Source organism: Pleurodeles waltl, chromosome 3_1 (genome assembly GCF_031143425.1).
Source record: "Pleurodeles waltl isolate 20211129_DDA chromosome 3_1, aPleWal1.hap1.20221129, whole genome shotgun sequence".
Classification (NCBI taxonomy): domain Eukaryota; kingdom Metazoa; phylum Chordata; class Amphibia; order Caudata; family Salamandridae; genus Pleurodeles; species Pleurodeles waltl.
Window position 1 is genome coordinate 867,346,175 of NC_090440.1, and position 16,209 is coordinate 867,362,383.

At 48.6% G+C, this 16,209-nt stretch overlaps 1 protein-coding gene across 12 annotated transcripts in view; it reads left to right on the plus strand.

Moving 5' to 3' along the window:
• The window catches only part of ZMYM4 (zinc finger MYM-type containing 4), a 1,242,519-nt gene that overhangs the window by 1,099,328 nt on the left and 126,982 nt on the right, over nucleotides 1-16,209 (plus strand). For all 12 annotated transcript variants that reach the window (XM_069223800.1, XM_069223806.1, XM_069223798.1 and 9 more), the window contains 2 exons: nucleotides 8,859-8,970; nucleotides 14,022-14,270. In XM_069223800.1, coding sequence (XP_069079901.1) covers nucleotides 8,859-8,970; nucleotides 14,022-14,270 — 361 coding nt within the window. The remainder of the gene's footprint in view (nucleotides 1-8,858; nucleotides 8,971-14,021; nucleotides 14,271-16,209) is intronic.

A 16,209-nucleotide genomic window follows, 5' to 3' on the forward strand; every position in this document is an offset into this window, starting at 1 on the left:
TTCACTGGAGGAGTGACCCCCAGGAGTCCCTCTCCCTCGCCCAAGTGGAGGTTTCCCCGAGGAATCCCCCCCTTGCCTGCCTGCAGCGCTGAAGAGATCCCGAGATCTCTCATAGACTAACATTGAAAACCCGACGCTTGTGTCTACACTGCACCCGGCCGCCCCCGCGCCGCTGAGGGTGAAATTTCTGTGTGGACTTGTGTCCCCCCCGGTGCCCTACAAAACCCCCCTGGTCTGCCCTCCGAAGACGCGGGTACTTACCTGCAAGCAGACCGGAACCGGGGCACCCCCTTCTCTCCATTCTAGCCTATGTGTTTTGGGCACCACTTTGAACTCTGCACCTGAGCTGCTGGTGTGGTGACTTTGGGGTTGCTCTGAACCCCCAACGGTGGGCTACCTTGGACCAAGAACTGAACCCTGTAAGTGTCCTACTTACCTGGTAAAACTAACAAAAACTTACCTCCCCCAGGAACTGTGAAAATTGCACTAAGTGTCCACTTTTAAAACAGCTATTTGTCAATAACTTGAAAAGTATACATGCAATTTTGATGATTTGAAGTTCCTAAAGTACTTACCTGCAATACCTTTCGAATGAGATATTACATGTAGAATTTGAACCTGTGGTTCTTAAAATAAACTAAGAAAAGATATTTTTCTATATAAAAACCTATTGGCTGGATTTGTCTCTGAGTGTGTGTACCTCATTTATTGTCTTGTGTATGTACAACAAATGCTTAACACTACTCCTTGGATAAGCCTACTGCTCGACCACACTACCACAAAATAGAGCATTAGTATTATCTATTTTTACCACTATTTTACCTCTAAGGGGAACCCTTGGACTCTGTGCATGCTATTCCTTACTTTGAAATAGCACATACAGAGCCAACTTCCTACATTGGTGGATCAGCGGTGGGGTACAAGACTTTGCATTTGCTGGACTACTCAGCCAATACCTGATCACACGACAAATTCCAAAATTGTCATTAGAAATTGATTTTTGCAATTTGAAAAGTTTTCTAAATTCTTAAAAGACCTGCTAGGGCCTTGTGTTAGATCCTGTTTAGCATTTCTTTTAGAGTTTAAAAGTTTGTTAAAAGTTTGAATTAGATTCTAGAATCAGTTTTAGTTTCTTAAAAAGTATTCCAACTTTTAGAAGCATAATGTCTAGCACAGATGTGAATGTGGTGGAACTCGACACCACACCTTACCTCCATCTACAGATGAGAGAGCTAAGGTCACTCTGTAAACTAAAGAAAATAACAATGGGCCCCAAACCTACCAAAATACAGCTCCAGGAGCTTTTGGCAGAGTTTGAAAAGGCCAACCCCTCTGAGGGTGGCAACTCAGAGGAAGAGGATAGTGACTTGGAGGACAATTCCCCCCTACCAGTCCTATCTAGGGAGAACAGGGTCCCTCAAACCCTGACTCCAAAAATAATAGTCAGAGATGCTGGTTCCCTCACAGGAGAGACCAACACCTCTGAAATCACTGAGGATAACCCCAGTGAAGAGGACATCCAGTTAGCCAGGATGGCCAAAAGATTGGCTTTGGAAAGACAGATCCTAGCCATAGAGAGGGAAAGACAAGAGATGGGCCTAGGACCCATCAATGGTGGCAGCAACTTAAATAGGGTCAGAGATTCTCCTGACATGTTGAAAATCCCTAAAGGGATTGTAACTAAATATGAAGATGGTGATGACATCACCAAATGGTTCACAGCTTTTGAGAGGGCTTGTGTAACCAGAAAAGTGAACAGATCTCACTGGGGTGCTCTCCTTTGGGAAATGTTCACAGGAAAGTGTAGGGATAGACTCCTCACACTCTCTGGACAAGATGCAGAATCTTATGACCTCATGAAGGGTACCCTGATTGAGGGCTTTGGATTCTCCACTGAGGAATACAGGATTAGGTTCAGGGGGGCTCAAAAATCCTCGAGCCAGACCTGGGTTGACTTTGTTGACTACTCAGTGAAAACACTAGATGGTTGGATTCAAGGCAGTGGTGTAAATAATTATGATGGGCTGTACAATTTATTTGTGAAAGAACACCTGTTAAGTAATTGTTTCAATGATAAACTGCATCAGCATCTGGTAGACCTAGGACCAATTTCTCCCCAAGAATTGGGAAAGAAGGCGGACCATTGGGTCAAGACAAGGGTGTCCAAGACTTCAACAGGGGGTGACCAAAAGAAAGGGGTCACAAAGACTCCCCAGCAGAAGGGTGATGAGACAACCAAAACTAAAAATAGTAAAGAGTCTTCTACAGGCCCCCAAAAACCTGCACAGGAGGGTGGGCCCAGAGCCTCTTCACAAAACAATGGGTACAAGGGTAAAAACTTTGATCCCAAAAAGGCCTGGTGTCATAGCTGTAAACAGCATGGACACCAAACTGGAGACAAGGCCTGTCCCAAGAAAAGTTCCACTCCAAACTCCCATCCAGGTAACACTGGTATGGCTAGTCTCCAAGTGGGATCAACAGTGTGCCCAGAGCAAATCAGGGTCCACACTGAAGCTACTCTAGTTTCTGAGGGTGGGGTGGATTTAGCCACACTAGCTGTCTGGCCGCCTAACATGCAAAAATACAGACAGCAACTCTTAATTAATGGGACTAGAATAGAGGGCCTGAGGGATACAGGTGCCAGTGTCACCATGGTGACAGAGAAACTGGTTTCCCCTGGCCAATACCTGACTGGAAAAACTTACACAGTCACCAACGCTGACAATCAGAGAAAAGTACATCCCATGGCAATGGTTACTTTAGAATGGGGAGGGGTCAATGGCCTGAAACAGGTGGTGGTCTCCTCAAATATCCCAGTGGACTGTCTGCTTGGAAATGACCTGGAGTCCTCAGCATGGGCTGAGGTAGAGCTAAAAACCCATGCAGCAATGCTGGGTATCCCTGAACTGGTGTGTGTGAAAACAAGAGCACAATGCAAGGCACAGGGTGAAAAAGTAGAGCTGGAGTCTGGAAAAATGGCCCAGCCTACCAAGAGAACAGGAAAGTCAGTTGGGAAACCAACTGCAACACAGCAAAAGAAAGGGAACCTCTCTTCTCAGGAAGAAGTTCTGCCCTCTGAGGGAACTGAGCCTTTGGAGCTTGAACCTTATCAGGTTGAGCTCTTAGGCCCAGGGGGACCCTCAAGGGAAGAGCTGTGTAAGGGACAAGAAACCTGTCCCTCTCTTGAAGGCCTTAGGCAGCAAGCTGCTGAAGAGTCCAAAGGCAAGAAAAATGGAACACATAGGGTCTATTGGGAAGATGGGCTCCTGTACACTGAGGCCAGAGACCCCAAACCTGGTGCCACTAGGAGAGTGGTAGTGCCTCAGCTGTTCAGAGAGTTCATCCTAACATTGGCCCATGACATTCCCCTTGCTGGACATTTGGGACAAACCAAGACGTGGGAGAGGTTAGTCAACCACTTCTACTGGCCCAATATGTCCAACATGGTTAAGGAGTTTTGCCTCTCCTGCCCCACCTGTCAAGCCAGTGGTAAGACAGGTGGGCATCCAAAGGCCCCCCTCATTCCACTTCCAGTGGTGGGGGTGCCCTTTGAAAGAGTGGGTGTGGACATAGTTGGTCCACTGGAACCTCCCACAGCCTCAGGAAATATGTATATCCTGGTAGTAGTGGATCATGCTACCAGATATCCTGAAGCTATTCCCCTTAGGTCGACTACTGCCCCTGCAGTAGCCAAGGCCCTCATTGGTATCTTTACCAGGGTGGGTTTCCCTAAGGAGGTGGTGTCTGACAGAGGTACCAACTTCATGTCAGCATACCTAAAGCACATGTGGAATGAGTGTGGAGTGACTTATAAATTCACTACACCTTACCATCCACAAACTAATGGCTTAGTTGAGAGATTCAACAAGACATTAAAAGGCATGATCATGGGGCTCCCAGAAAAACTCAAAAGGAGATGGGATGTCCTCCTGCCATGTCTGCTTTTCGCTTACAGGGAGGTACCACAGAAGGGAGTAGGGTTCTCACCCTTTGAACTTCTGTTTGGTCATCCTGTAAGGGGACCACTTGCCCTTGTTAAAGAAGGCTGGGAGAGACCTCTCCATGAGCCTAAACAGGACATAGTGGACTATGTACTTGGCCTTCGCTCTAGAATGGCAGAGTACATGGAAAAGGCAACCAAAAACCTTGAGGCCAGCCAACAGCTCCAGAAGTTTTGGTATGACCAAAAGGCTGCACTGGTTGAGTTCCAACCAGGGCAGAAAGTCTGGGTTCTGGAGCCTGTGGCTCCCAGGGCACTCCAGGACAAATGGAGTGGCCCTTACCCAGTACTAGAGAGGAAGAGTCAGGTCACCTACTTGGTGGACCTGGGCACAAGCAGGAGCCCCAAAAGGGTGATCCATGTAAACCGCCTTAAGCTCTTCCACGACAGGGCTGATGTCAATCTGTTGATGGTAACAGATGAGGATCAGGAGGCAGAGAGTGAACCTCTCCCTGATCTTCTGTCATCAGACCCAAAAGATGGTACAGTAGATGGAGTGATCTACTCAGACACCCTCTCTGGCCAACAGCAAGCTGATTGTAGGAGAGTCCTACAACAGTTTCCTGAACTCTTCTCCTTAACCCCTGGTCAGACACACCTGTGTACCCATGATGTGGACACAGGAGACAGCATGCCTGTCAAGAACAAAATCTTTAGACAGTCTGACCATGTTAAGGAAAGCATCAAGGTGGAAGTCCACAAGATGCTGGAATTGGGAGTCATTGAGCGCTCTGACAGCCCCTGGGCTAGCCCAGTGGTCTTAGTCCCCAAACCTCACACCACAGATGGAAAGAAAGAGATGAGGTTTTGTGTGGACTACAGAGGGCTCAATTCTGTCACCAAGACAGATGCTCATCCAATTCCAAGAGCTGATGAGCTCATTGATAAATTAGGTGCTGCCAAATTCCTAAGTACCTTTGACTTGACAGCAGGGTACTGGCAAATAAAAATGGCACCTGGAGCAAAAGAAAAGACAGCATTCTCCACACCTGATGGGCATTATCAGTTTACTGTTATGCCCTTTGGTTTAAAGAATGCCCCTGCCACCTTCCAAAGGTTGGTGAATCAAGTCCTTGCTGGCTTGGAGTCCTTTAGCACAGCTTATCTTGATGATATTGCTGTCTTTAGCTCCACCTGGCAGGATCACCTGGTCCACCTGAGGAAGGTTTTGAAGGCTCTGCAATCTGCAGGCCTCTCTATCAAGGCATCCAAATGCCAGATAGGGCAGGGAACTGTGGTTTATTTGGGACACCTTGTAGGTGGAGGCCAAGTTCAACCACTCCAACCCAAGATCCAGACTATTCTGGACTGGGTAGCTCCAAAAACCCAGACTCAAGTCAGGGCATTCCTTGGCTTGACTGGGTATTACAGGAGGTTTGTGAAGGGATATGGATCCATTGTAACAGCCCTCACTGAACTCACCTCCAAGAAAATGCCCAAGAAAGTAAACTGGACTGTGGACTGCCAACAGGCCTTTGACACCCTGAAACAGGCAATGTGCTCAGCACCAGTTCTCAAAGCTCCAGATTATTCTAAGCAGTTCATTGTGCAGACTGATGCCTCTGAACATGGGATAGGGGCAGTTTTGTCCCAAACAAATGATGATGGCCTTGACCAGCCTGTTGCTTTCATTAGCAGGAGGTTACTCCCCAGGGAGCAGCGTTGGAGTGCCATTGAGAGGGAGGCCTTTGCTGTGGTTTGGTCCCTGAAGAAGCTGAGACCATACCTCTTTGGGACTCACTTCCTAGTTCAAACCGACCACAGACCTCTCAAATGGCTGATGCAAATGAAAGGTGAAAATCCTAAACTGTTGAGGTGGTCCATCTCCCTACAGGGAATGGACTTTATAGTGGAACACAGACCTGGGACTGCCCATGCCAATGCAGATGGCCTTTCCAGGTTCTTCCACTTAGAAAATGAAGACTCTCTTGGGAAAGGTTAGTCTCATCCTCTTTCGTTTGGGGGGGGGTTGTGTAAGGAAATGCCTCCTTGGCATGGTTGCCCCCTGACTTTTTGCCTTTGCTGATGCTATGTTTACAATTGAAAGTGTGCTGAGGCCTGCTAACCAGGCCCCAGCACCAGTGTTCTTTCCCTAACCTGTACTTTTGTATCCACAATTGGCAGACCCTGGCATCCAGATAAGTCCCTTGTAACTGGTACTTCTAGTACCAAGGGCCCTGATGCCAAGGAAGGTCTCTAAGGGCTGCAGCATGTCTTATGCCACCCTGGAGACCTCTCACTCAGCACAGACACACTGCTTACCAGCTTGTGTGTGCTAGTGAGGACAAAACGAGTAAGTCGACATGGCACTCCCCTCAGGGTGCCATGCCAGCCTCTCACTGCCTATGCAGTATAGGTAAGACACCCCTCTAGCAGGCCTTACAGCCCTAAGGCAGGGTGCACTATACCATAGGTGAGGGTACCAATGCATGAGCATGGTACCCCTACAGTGTCTAAACAAAACCTTAGACATTGTAAGTGCAGGGTAGCCATAAGAGTATATGGTCTGGGAGTCTGTCAAACACGAACTCCACAGCACCATAATGGCTACACTGAAAACTGGGAAGTTTGGTATCAAACTTTTCAGCACAATAAATGCACACTGATGCCAGTGTACATTTTATTGTAAAATACACCACAGAGGGCACCTTAGAGGTGCCCCCTGAAACTTAACCGACTATCTGTGTAGGCTGACTAGTTCTAGCAGCCTGCCACAAACCGAGACATGTTGCTGGCCCCATGGGGAGAGTGCCTTTGTCACTCTGAGGCCAGTAACAAAGCCTGCACTGGGTGGAGATGCTAACACCTCTCCCAGGCAGGAATTGTCACACCTGGCGGTGAGCCTCAAAGGCTCACCTCCTTTGTGCCAACCCAGCAGGACACTCCAGCTAGTGGAGTTGCCCGCCCCCTCCGGCCAGGCCCCACTTTTGGCGGCAAGGCCGGAGAAAATAATGAGAATAACAAGGAGGAGTCACTGGCCAGTCAGGACAGCCCCTAAGGTGTCCTGAGCTGAGGTGACTCTAACTTTTAGAAATCCTCCATCTTGCAGATGGAGGATTCCCCCAATAGGGTTAGGATTGTGACCCCCTCCCCTTGGGAGGAGGCACAAAGAGGGTGTACCCACCCTCAGGGCTAGTAGCCATTGGCTACTAACCCCCCAGACCTAAACACGCCCTTAAATTTAGTATTTAAGGGCTACCCTGAACCCTAGAAAATTAGATTCCTGCAACTACAAGAAGAAGGACTGCCTAGCTGAAACCCCTGCAGCGGAAGACCAGAAGACGACAACTGCCTTGGCTCCAGAAACTCACCGGCCTGTCTCCTGCCTTCCAAAGATCCTGCTCCAGCGACGCCTTCCAAAGGGACCAGCGACCTCGACATCCTCTGAGGACTGCCCCTGCTTCGAAAAGACAAGAAACTCCCGAGGACAGCGGACCTGCTCCAAGAAAAGCTGCAACTTTGTTTCCAGCAGCTCCAAAGAACCCTGCAAGCTCCCCGCAAGAAGCGTGAGACTTGCAACACTGCACCCGGCGACCCCGACTCGGCTGGTGGCGATCCAACACCTCAGGAGGGACCCCAGGACTACTCTGATACTGTGAGTACCAAAACCTGTCCCCCCTGAGCCCCCACAGCGCCGCCTGCAGAGGGAATCCCGAGGCTTCCCCTGACCGCGACTCTTTGAACCTAAAGTCCCGACGCCTGGGAGAGACCCTGCACCCGCAGCCCCCAGGACCTGAAGGACCGGACTTTCACTGGAGGAGTGACCCCCAGGAGTCCCTCTCCCTCGCCCAAGTGGAGGTTTCCCCGAGGAATCCCCCCCTTGCCTGCCTGCAGCGCTGAAGAGATCCCGAGATCTCTCATAGACTAACATTGAAAACCCGACGCTTGTGTCTACACTGCACCCGGCCGCCCCCGCGCCGCTGAGGGTGAAATTTCTGTGTGGACTTGTGTCCCCCCCGGTGCCCTACAAAACCCCCCTGGTCTGCCCTCCGAAGACGCGGGTACTTACCTGCAAGCAGACCGGAACCGGGGCACCCCCTTCTCTCCATTCTAGCCTATGTGTTTTGGGCACCACTTTGAACTCTGCACCTGACCGGCCCTGAGCTGCTGGTGTGGTGACTTTGGGGTTGCTCTGAACCCCCAACGGTGGGCTACCTTGGACCAAGAACTGAACCCTGTAAGTGTCCTACTTACCTGGTAAAACTAACAAAAACTTACCTCCCCCAGGAACTGTGAAAATTGCACTAAGTGTCCACTTTTAAAACAGCTATTTGTCAATAACTTGAAAAGTATACATGCAATTTTGATGATTTGAAGTTCCTAAAGTACTTACCTGCAATACCTTTCGAATGAGATATTACATGTAGAATTTGAACCTGTGGTTCTTAAAATAAACTAAGAAAAGATATTTTTCTATATAAAAACCTATTGGCTGGATTTGTCTCTGAGTGTGTGTACCTCATTTATTGTCTTGTGTATGTACAACAAATGCTTAACACTACTCCTTGGATAAGCCTACTGCTCGACCACACTACCACAAAATAGAGCATTAGTATTATCTATTTTTACCACTATTTTACCTCTAAGGGGAACCCTTGGACTCTGTGCATGCTATTCCTTACTTTGAAATAGCACATACAGAGCCAACTTCCTACAGGTAAGTAACTTGTTCTTTTAAAGTATTGATTATATTTTGCTGGCCATTTTGTTCCTTACAGAAGTATTTCAGAGTAAGTGAATCTATCAGATAACACTGGAGTGCTGTAGTTGCAGCTAAGTATTATTCTTTTATTACCCAGTCCATAAAAAAGTGGTCCAATATAGTTCCATTATGATTTTCAATTTTTTTACTTTTCAGTACCTATTTGAGAATGGCAGACTGGACAACATCTTCACAGAGCCTTACTCAAGATTTATGATGGAACTCACAAAACTACTAAAAAATTGGAAACCCACTGTATTGCCTAATGGTAAGGAATGGCTTCATAAACTGACTAAACAGTGCATGTACAACATTGTCAGTGTGTTTCAGTGATTTTTGTTTGAGTGAGGTTTTCATGAATCTTAATTGTCACTAGTCTGCCTCTTCTTTGCCAAGAAAGTGCCCTAGGGAAGGTCACGGTCACTAGCCAATAGTTACGTGGATTCCCCCATAACCTGATGACTACTTCCTGTGAATTGTGGCATCTGGTTATCCCAGAATGCTCAAATCTGCCCACTCCCAAGATGGCTGAACCTCTCTTGGTGTGTGGTGCCTGGTAGCCCACCCTAGAGCTGTGGCTACCTGAGGGCTACACGACCATGGGAAAACCAGTTTGACAACTGTTTTCCCTCTCTGTCCCCATTGCCAGCTTGTCTACCTACACAGTAGAGCATCACCGTCCAAGTGTGTTCACCATTTGCTCTTCAAAGAGAGCTTCTCCTTTGAAGCTGCCTTTTGGACTAACACCCTATGTGGCATCTGTAGGAAAGTGGCTCCCTGTTGCAGTTACTCCCCACTTTTTGCCTGATATTGATGCTGACTTGACTAAGAAGTGTGCTTGGGACCCTGCTAACCAGGCCCCAGCACCAGTGTTCTTTCACTAAAAATGTACCATTGTTTCCGCAATTGGCACACCCCTGGCACACAGATAAGTCCCTTGTAAAAGGTACCAGGGGCCCAGTGACCAGGAAAGGTCACTAAGGGCTGCAGCATGTGTTGTACCACCGTAAGGGACCCCCACCTAACACATGCACACTGCCATTGCAGATTGTGTGTGTTGGTGGGGAGAAAAGGGCAAAGTCGACATGGCATCCCCCTCAGGATGCCATGCACACAAAATACTACCTGTGGCATAGTAAAGTCACCCTTCTAGCAGGCCTTACAGCCCTAAGGCAGGGTGCACAATACCACAGGTGAGGGTATAGCTGCATGAGCAATATGTCCCTACAGTGTCTAAGTCTATTCTTAGACATTGTAAGTACAGTGTGGCCATATTAAGTATATGGTCTGGGAGTTTGTCAAAACGAACTCCACAGCTCCATAATGGCTACACTGAATACTGGGACGTTTGGTATCAAACTTCTCAGAATAATAACCCCACACTGATGCCAGTGCTGGATTTATTACAAAATGCACACAGAGGGCATCTTACAGATGCCCCCTGTTTTTTTACCCAATCCTTCAATGCAGGACTGACTGGCCTGTACCAGCCTCCCACTGAGGCAAGTTTCTGACCCCATGGGGTGAGAGCCTTCGTGCTCTCTGAGGCCAGAAACAAAGCCTGCACTGGGTGGAGGTGCTTCACACCTCCCCCCTGCAGGAACTGTAACACCTAACAGTAAGCCTCAAAGGCTCAGGCTTTGTTTTACAATGCCCCAGGGCACTCCGGCTAGTGGAGATGTCTGCCCCTCTGGACACAGCCCCCACTTTTGGCGGCAAGTCCAGAGGAGATAATGAGAAAAACAAGGAGCCCCTTAGGTGTCCTGAGCTGAGGGGACCCCTGCCTTAAAAAATCCTCCATCCTGGTTTTGGAGGATTCCCCCAATAGGAATAGGGGTGTGCCCACCCCTCCCCTCAGGGAGGAGGCACAAATAGGGTGTAGCCACCGTCTGCCCCCCAGACCTAAACACATCCCTAAATTCAGTATTTAGGGGCGACCTTGAACCCAGGAAATCAGATTCCTGCAACCTGAAGAAAGGAGGACTGCTGACCTGAAAGCCCTGCTGAGACGATGGAGACAACAACTGACTTGGCCCCTGCCCTACCAGCCTGTCTCTAGACTCAAAGAACCTGCACAGCGATGCATCCAGCAGGACCAGCGACCTCTAAGGACTCAGAGGACTGACTTGCACCTGAAGGACCCAGAACCTCCTGAGGGTAGCGGCTCTGTCCTGAAACAACAGCAAAGAAAGCAACTTTAAAGGGACTCCAACTTCTTGCCTGAAGCGTGATTCTTCACACTCTGCACCCGACACCCCTGGCTAGAGTTCAGGAAAATAAACACCGCAGAGAGGACTCCCAGGTGACTCCCAACGACGTTTACATCCTGAGTCGACCCCCCCTGCACCTCCACAGCGACGCCTGCAGAGAGGATCCAGAGGCTCCCCCTGACCGCGAGTGCCTAATAACAAAGGATCCCAACACCTGGACCAAGCACTGCACCTGCAGCCCCCATGACCGAGAGGAACCACCTACCAGTGCAGGAGTGACCAGCAGGCAGCCCTCACCCTAGCCCAGTTGGTGGCTGGTCCGAGAAGCCCCCCTGTGGCCTGCCTGCATCGCCAGAGTGACCTCCGGGTCACTCCATCGCTTTCATTAGCAAACCTGATGCCTACTTTGCATACTGCACCTGGTGGTCCTTGTGCCACTGAGGGTGTGTTTTGTGTGTGTCCCTCCAGTGCTCTACAAACCCCCCCTGATCTGCTCCCCGAGGATGCATGTACTTACCTGCTAGCAGACTGGATCCGGAGCACCCCTGTTCTCCATAGGCGGCTATGTGTTTTTGGCCCTCCTTTGACCTCAGCACCTGACCGGCCCTGTGTTGCTGGTGCTGTGGCTTTGGGGTTGCCTTGAACCCCCAACGGTGGGCTGCCTGTGCCCAGGAGACTGACTGTGTTAGTGCTTTACTTACCTGAGAAACTAACGATTACTTACCTGGGTTCTGGGTCGCCCCAAAATACTAAATTTAGGGGTGTGTTTAGGTCTGGGGGGCAGTAGCCAATGGCTACTGTCCTGGAGGGTGGCTACACACCCTCTTTGTGCCTCCTCCCTCAGGGGAGGGGGGCACATCCCTATTCCTATTGGGGATGAAGGATTTCTAAAGGCAGGGGTCACCTCAGCTCAGGACACCTTTGGGGCTGTCCTGACTGGTGGGTGACTCCTCCTTGTTTTCCACATTATCTCCTCCAGCTTTGCTGCCAAAAGTGGGTGCAGTGGCCGGAGGGGTGGGCATCTCCACTAGCTGTGATGCCCTAGGGTGCTGTAACTAAAGGCATGAGCCTTTGAGGCTCACCGCCAGGTGTCACAGTTCCTGCAGGGGGAGGTGGGAAGCACCTCCACCCAGTACAGGCTTTGTTCCTGGCCACAGAGTGACAAAGGCACTCTCCCCATGTGGAAAGAAACTCGTCTGGTTGTGGCAAGCTGGCAGAAACTGGTCAGCCTAGCACTAGGAGTCGGACTGGTATTCAGGGGCATCTCTAAGATGCCCTCTGGGTGCAATAAATCCCACACTGGCATCAGTGTGCATTTATTGTGCTGAGAAGTTTGCTACCAAAACTTCCCAGATTTCAGTGTAGCCATTATGGAACTGTGGAGTTCGTGTTTGACAAACTCCCAGACCATATACTCTTATAGCTACCCTGCACTTACAATGTCTAAGGTTTTGCTTAGACACTGTAGGGGCATAGTGCTCATGCTCTGATGCCTTCACCTGTGGTATTGTGCACCCTTCCTTAGGGCTGGGGGCCTGCTGGAGGGGTGACTTACCTATGCCACAGGCAGTGAGGTGGGCATGGCACTCTGAGGGAGGGTGTTCCCAGGGTGGCATAAGATGTTCTGCAGCCCTTAGAGACCTTACCTGGCAACAGGGCCCTTGGTACCAGGGGCACCATTTACATGGGACTTATCTGTGTGCCAGGGCTTTGTCAATTGTGGAGACAAAGGTACAGTTTAGGGAAAGAACACTGGTGCTGGGGCCTGGTTAGCAGGATCTCAGCACACTTTCAATCAAAGTTGGCATCAATATCTGGCAAAAGGTGTGTGTTTGTGTGTGTGTTTGTGTGTGTGTGTGTGTGTGTGTGTGAGTGTGTGTGTGTGTTTATGGGGGGATTTAACTGCAACAAGGGCCAGTTTCCTACAGTCAGCTCCTGTACTTGACCTTACAGGGCTGTGCCAGAACCAGCTACTGAAGCAGCTCTGAAGACGTCTGGCTTCTGGTCTCTCCAAAGGGAGTGGGCCCAAGGAGGGTGTAGCCACCCTCATGGACAGTAGTCATTGGCTACTGCCCTCTGACCCCTACAACACTCCTAAATCAAGGATTAAAGGGCCTCCCTGAACCCAAGTGGTCAGATTCCCAGCGACCTGATATGAAGGACTGCTTAGCTGAAACCCCCAGCAGAGAAGAAGAAAGACGACAGATGATTTGTTCCCAGCTCTACCGGCCTGTCTCCTGCTTCAAAGAACCTGCAAAAGAACAGCGACGCATCTAGCAGGACCAGCGAACTCTGATAAGCTCAAGAGGACTGCCCTGCATCCAAAAGGACCAAGAACCCCTGTGAACAGCGGCCCTGTCCAAGAAGAAACCAATGACTAAGGACTCTACCCTCACCCCAAATGCGTGAGTCCTAACCACTCTGCACCCAATGCCCACAGCCCGAGTCTAGGTGGTCCAACCTGCTAGAGAGGATCCCCAGGCGATTCTGAGCAAGTGCACACCCTGGGTTGACCTCACCACCCCACCCCGACGACTCCTGCAGAGGGAATCCCGAGGACCCCTCTAACAACGACAGTTGCGGACGATATCATCTGACGCCAAAGGACCCACTGCACCGGCAGTCCCCAGGCCTTGGAGAAACCAACTCTCGGTGCAGCCACGTTCAGCAGGCGGCCCCTCCTCCCTGCCCAACTGGTGGTGTGCCCAGGACACCCCCCCTGGACCTCCCCTGCAGCCTGAGTGACCCCCGGTGTGCCCTCATAGAGAATCATTGTGTTTGCACCCAGCACCCGCCCACCCCAGTGCCACTGAGAGTGTTTGGTGCCTACTTGTGCTTTGCAGTACCCTCTGATAAGCCTAACTGCTCTACCACACTACCACAAAAGAGAGCATTAGTATTATCCACTTTAGCCTCTGTTAAGCCTCTGGGGAACCTCTGAACTCGTTTTGACATAGTATATACAGAGCCAGCTTCCTACACAATCCATCTAGTTAGTTTTGTTAATGAAATTACCTGGAGCTACGATCATATATATATATATATATTTTTTTTTTTAAGGTTTTTATTTTTTTATTTTTTTTAACGTCTTTCTTTCTTACACCAATAGGTTTTATGTTTTCAAGGATTGAAGAGGAGCACTTGTGGGAATGCAAACAGCTAGGTGCATATTCTCCCATTGTCCTCCTGAACACACTTCTCTTCTTCACTACAAAGTACTTTCAGCTGAAGAGTGTGAGCGATCACCAGAAGCTCTCTTTTGCATATGTCATGAGACGTACTAGAACTCTAAAATACAACACCAAGACCACCTATCTGAGGTTTGCTTCGCCATACCACAAGCTGGATGTAGACTCAGGTGCGTGCTCTCGGTCTGTGGCTGCATGTATGTATTTTAATGTTAGTTTGGGACGTATGATAATGGAATGCCAATATTCTGGGAACTTGTCATTTTTAGAAATTCAGCTGTGTGAGATTTACATACCTTCACAATGTGAACAATACAAATCTGCTTCACAGAGTACTAGTATGATGGCAGTCTCCAGTTTTACATTTTAGTAGTAAATTAGAGACAAAGATGCGGAAAGGATCTTTCACGCTACAGTTACTGACCTTACCTAACCCTTGAAATAGACACGTGTGACTCATTGAATTATTCTTCGTGCACTAGTTTTGGAAAGTATAAATGAATGATTTTATTACATAAAAGCACTCAAGCACACTTTAGTGTTTTTGTCCCAGCATATTTAGGAATTGCTTACAGATGCATTTTCATGTAGTATTGTGTTTTTTAAGAGTAGCATGAGGGTGAATACAAATTAATCCACTTTTTTTAAATAGTTTTATAGGATAGACATCTCTGTCCTTCTTTTGTGCTTGCAAGCATATACATATTTGCAGTTGATAAGGGTCTTTTACATAAAAAATTAACATAATTATTGTTGGCACAAACATCCTCTGTTTGGCTTTGTTGAAGCAGTGCCCGCCTGCTCTTTCACATTTCTTGACAGATATGTTTCTTTCTCCTCAATGAGCTTATTAGTCATGTAACCCAATGCAGGTTATTCCATAACAGTTTTAATAGCATGTGTTGCTGTAGATACACGTGTTCTGGATACTCCTTCAATCTGGTGTTGAATGTGGATGTTTGCAAGACGCAGTGTTGAGTCAGAAGATACCTTGTGACGACCCCCAACCCACAATGCACCAGTACAAAGACTACACCTCAGATAGTCCCCCCACCACCATCTGGTTTAGATGTTCCATTGCCAGCTCCAAGGATCAACCTCGTCTTTTCTGATACCTTTGGAGCCATTCATGGAGGATTCCACTTATAGCTATGAAAGAACTGACTTTGGATTAGTGGCCACGTTGGATTCAACTTGGAGCTGTGTCTAAGCATCCTTTTCGATCCAGTCATATTGAGAATGACTGTTTTGGGAGAGCATTATGGAGAAGACACCCTTCCAGTTTCTCTTTAAATGCAAATCCATATTTCCTTAGTTCTGACCAACATCAGGGTCTGAAATATGTGGTTGCCTCTGGAGCACAAGGAATTGACCTGCTCGGCATGCAAGGTCTTCAAGTGCTGAGAAGACCATTTACTACAGATTCGAACGCTACACTGACTATTAAAAGATGCATTGTCAAAACTCATCCATGACCCTTGTGTTTAGCTGGTGCAGGAAGACTAGAGGTCTACTGTTTGGAGGCAGAAGAGGAAGAACTCCCTTTGTACCAAAGCACAGCCCCAAGACAAAAAGAACACTTCTGAGGCCTCCATTCCACCACACTCACTCAAAAGTCAGCTCTGGGGTTCAGCCTAAAGAAAGGTCTTCAAGGCATGGAAAAACTCTACTTATGAGGGATTCTGTCATCGTGTCCCGAGGCGTTCCAGAAAAAGAACAGACTATTGAGTTAAGCTCCAGGCTCAGAGACCTCTGTACCCTCTTGGGTCCAGGAAAGCCTCCAGCAAAGGACACTGAGCATCTGTACCCATTTATGCTGCATCTACCCCAACATGCCAAAAGTCACCCTCTGAAAAGAAATGTGCTTTCAAGCTGACTCCATAACCCACCCTGAGGTGAGATCTTAAATCTCCTTGGTAACGAGATCAGACTTGAGCGAGGCCTCTTACATCTTTGAGCTTCGTGATGAACCTTATTTCAGGCATGGTAAGATTTTCATCCACATGGAAAATCTAAATGTCGCCACCCCTGCAGGACAAACCCCAAATGCCTCATATACCCAAGAAGAGGAATCTCATATTAGAGGAACAGATATCAGAGGAGCTCTAG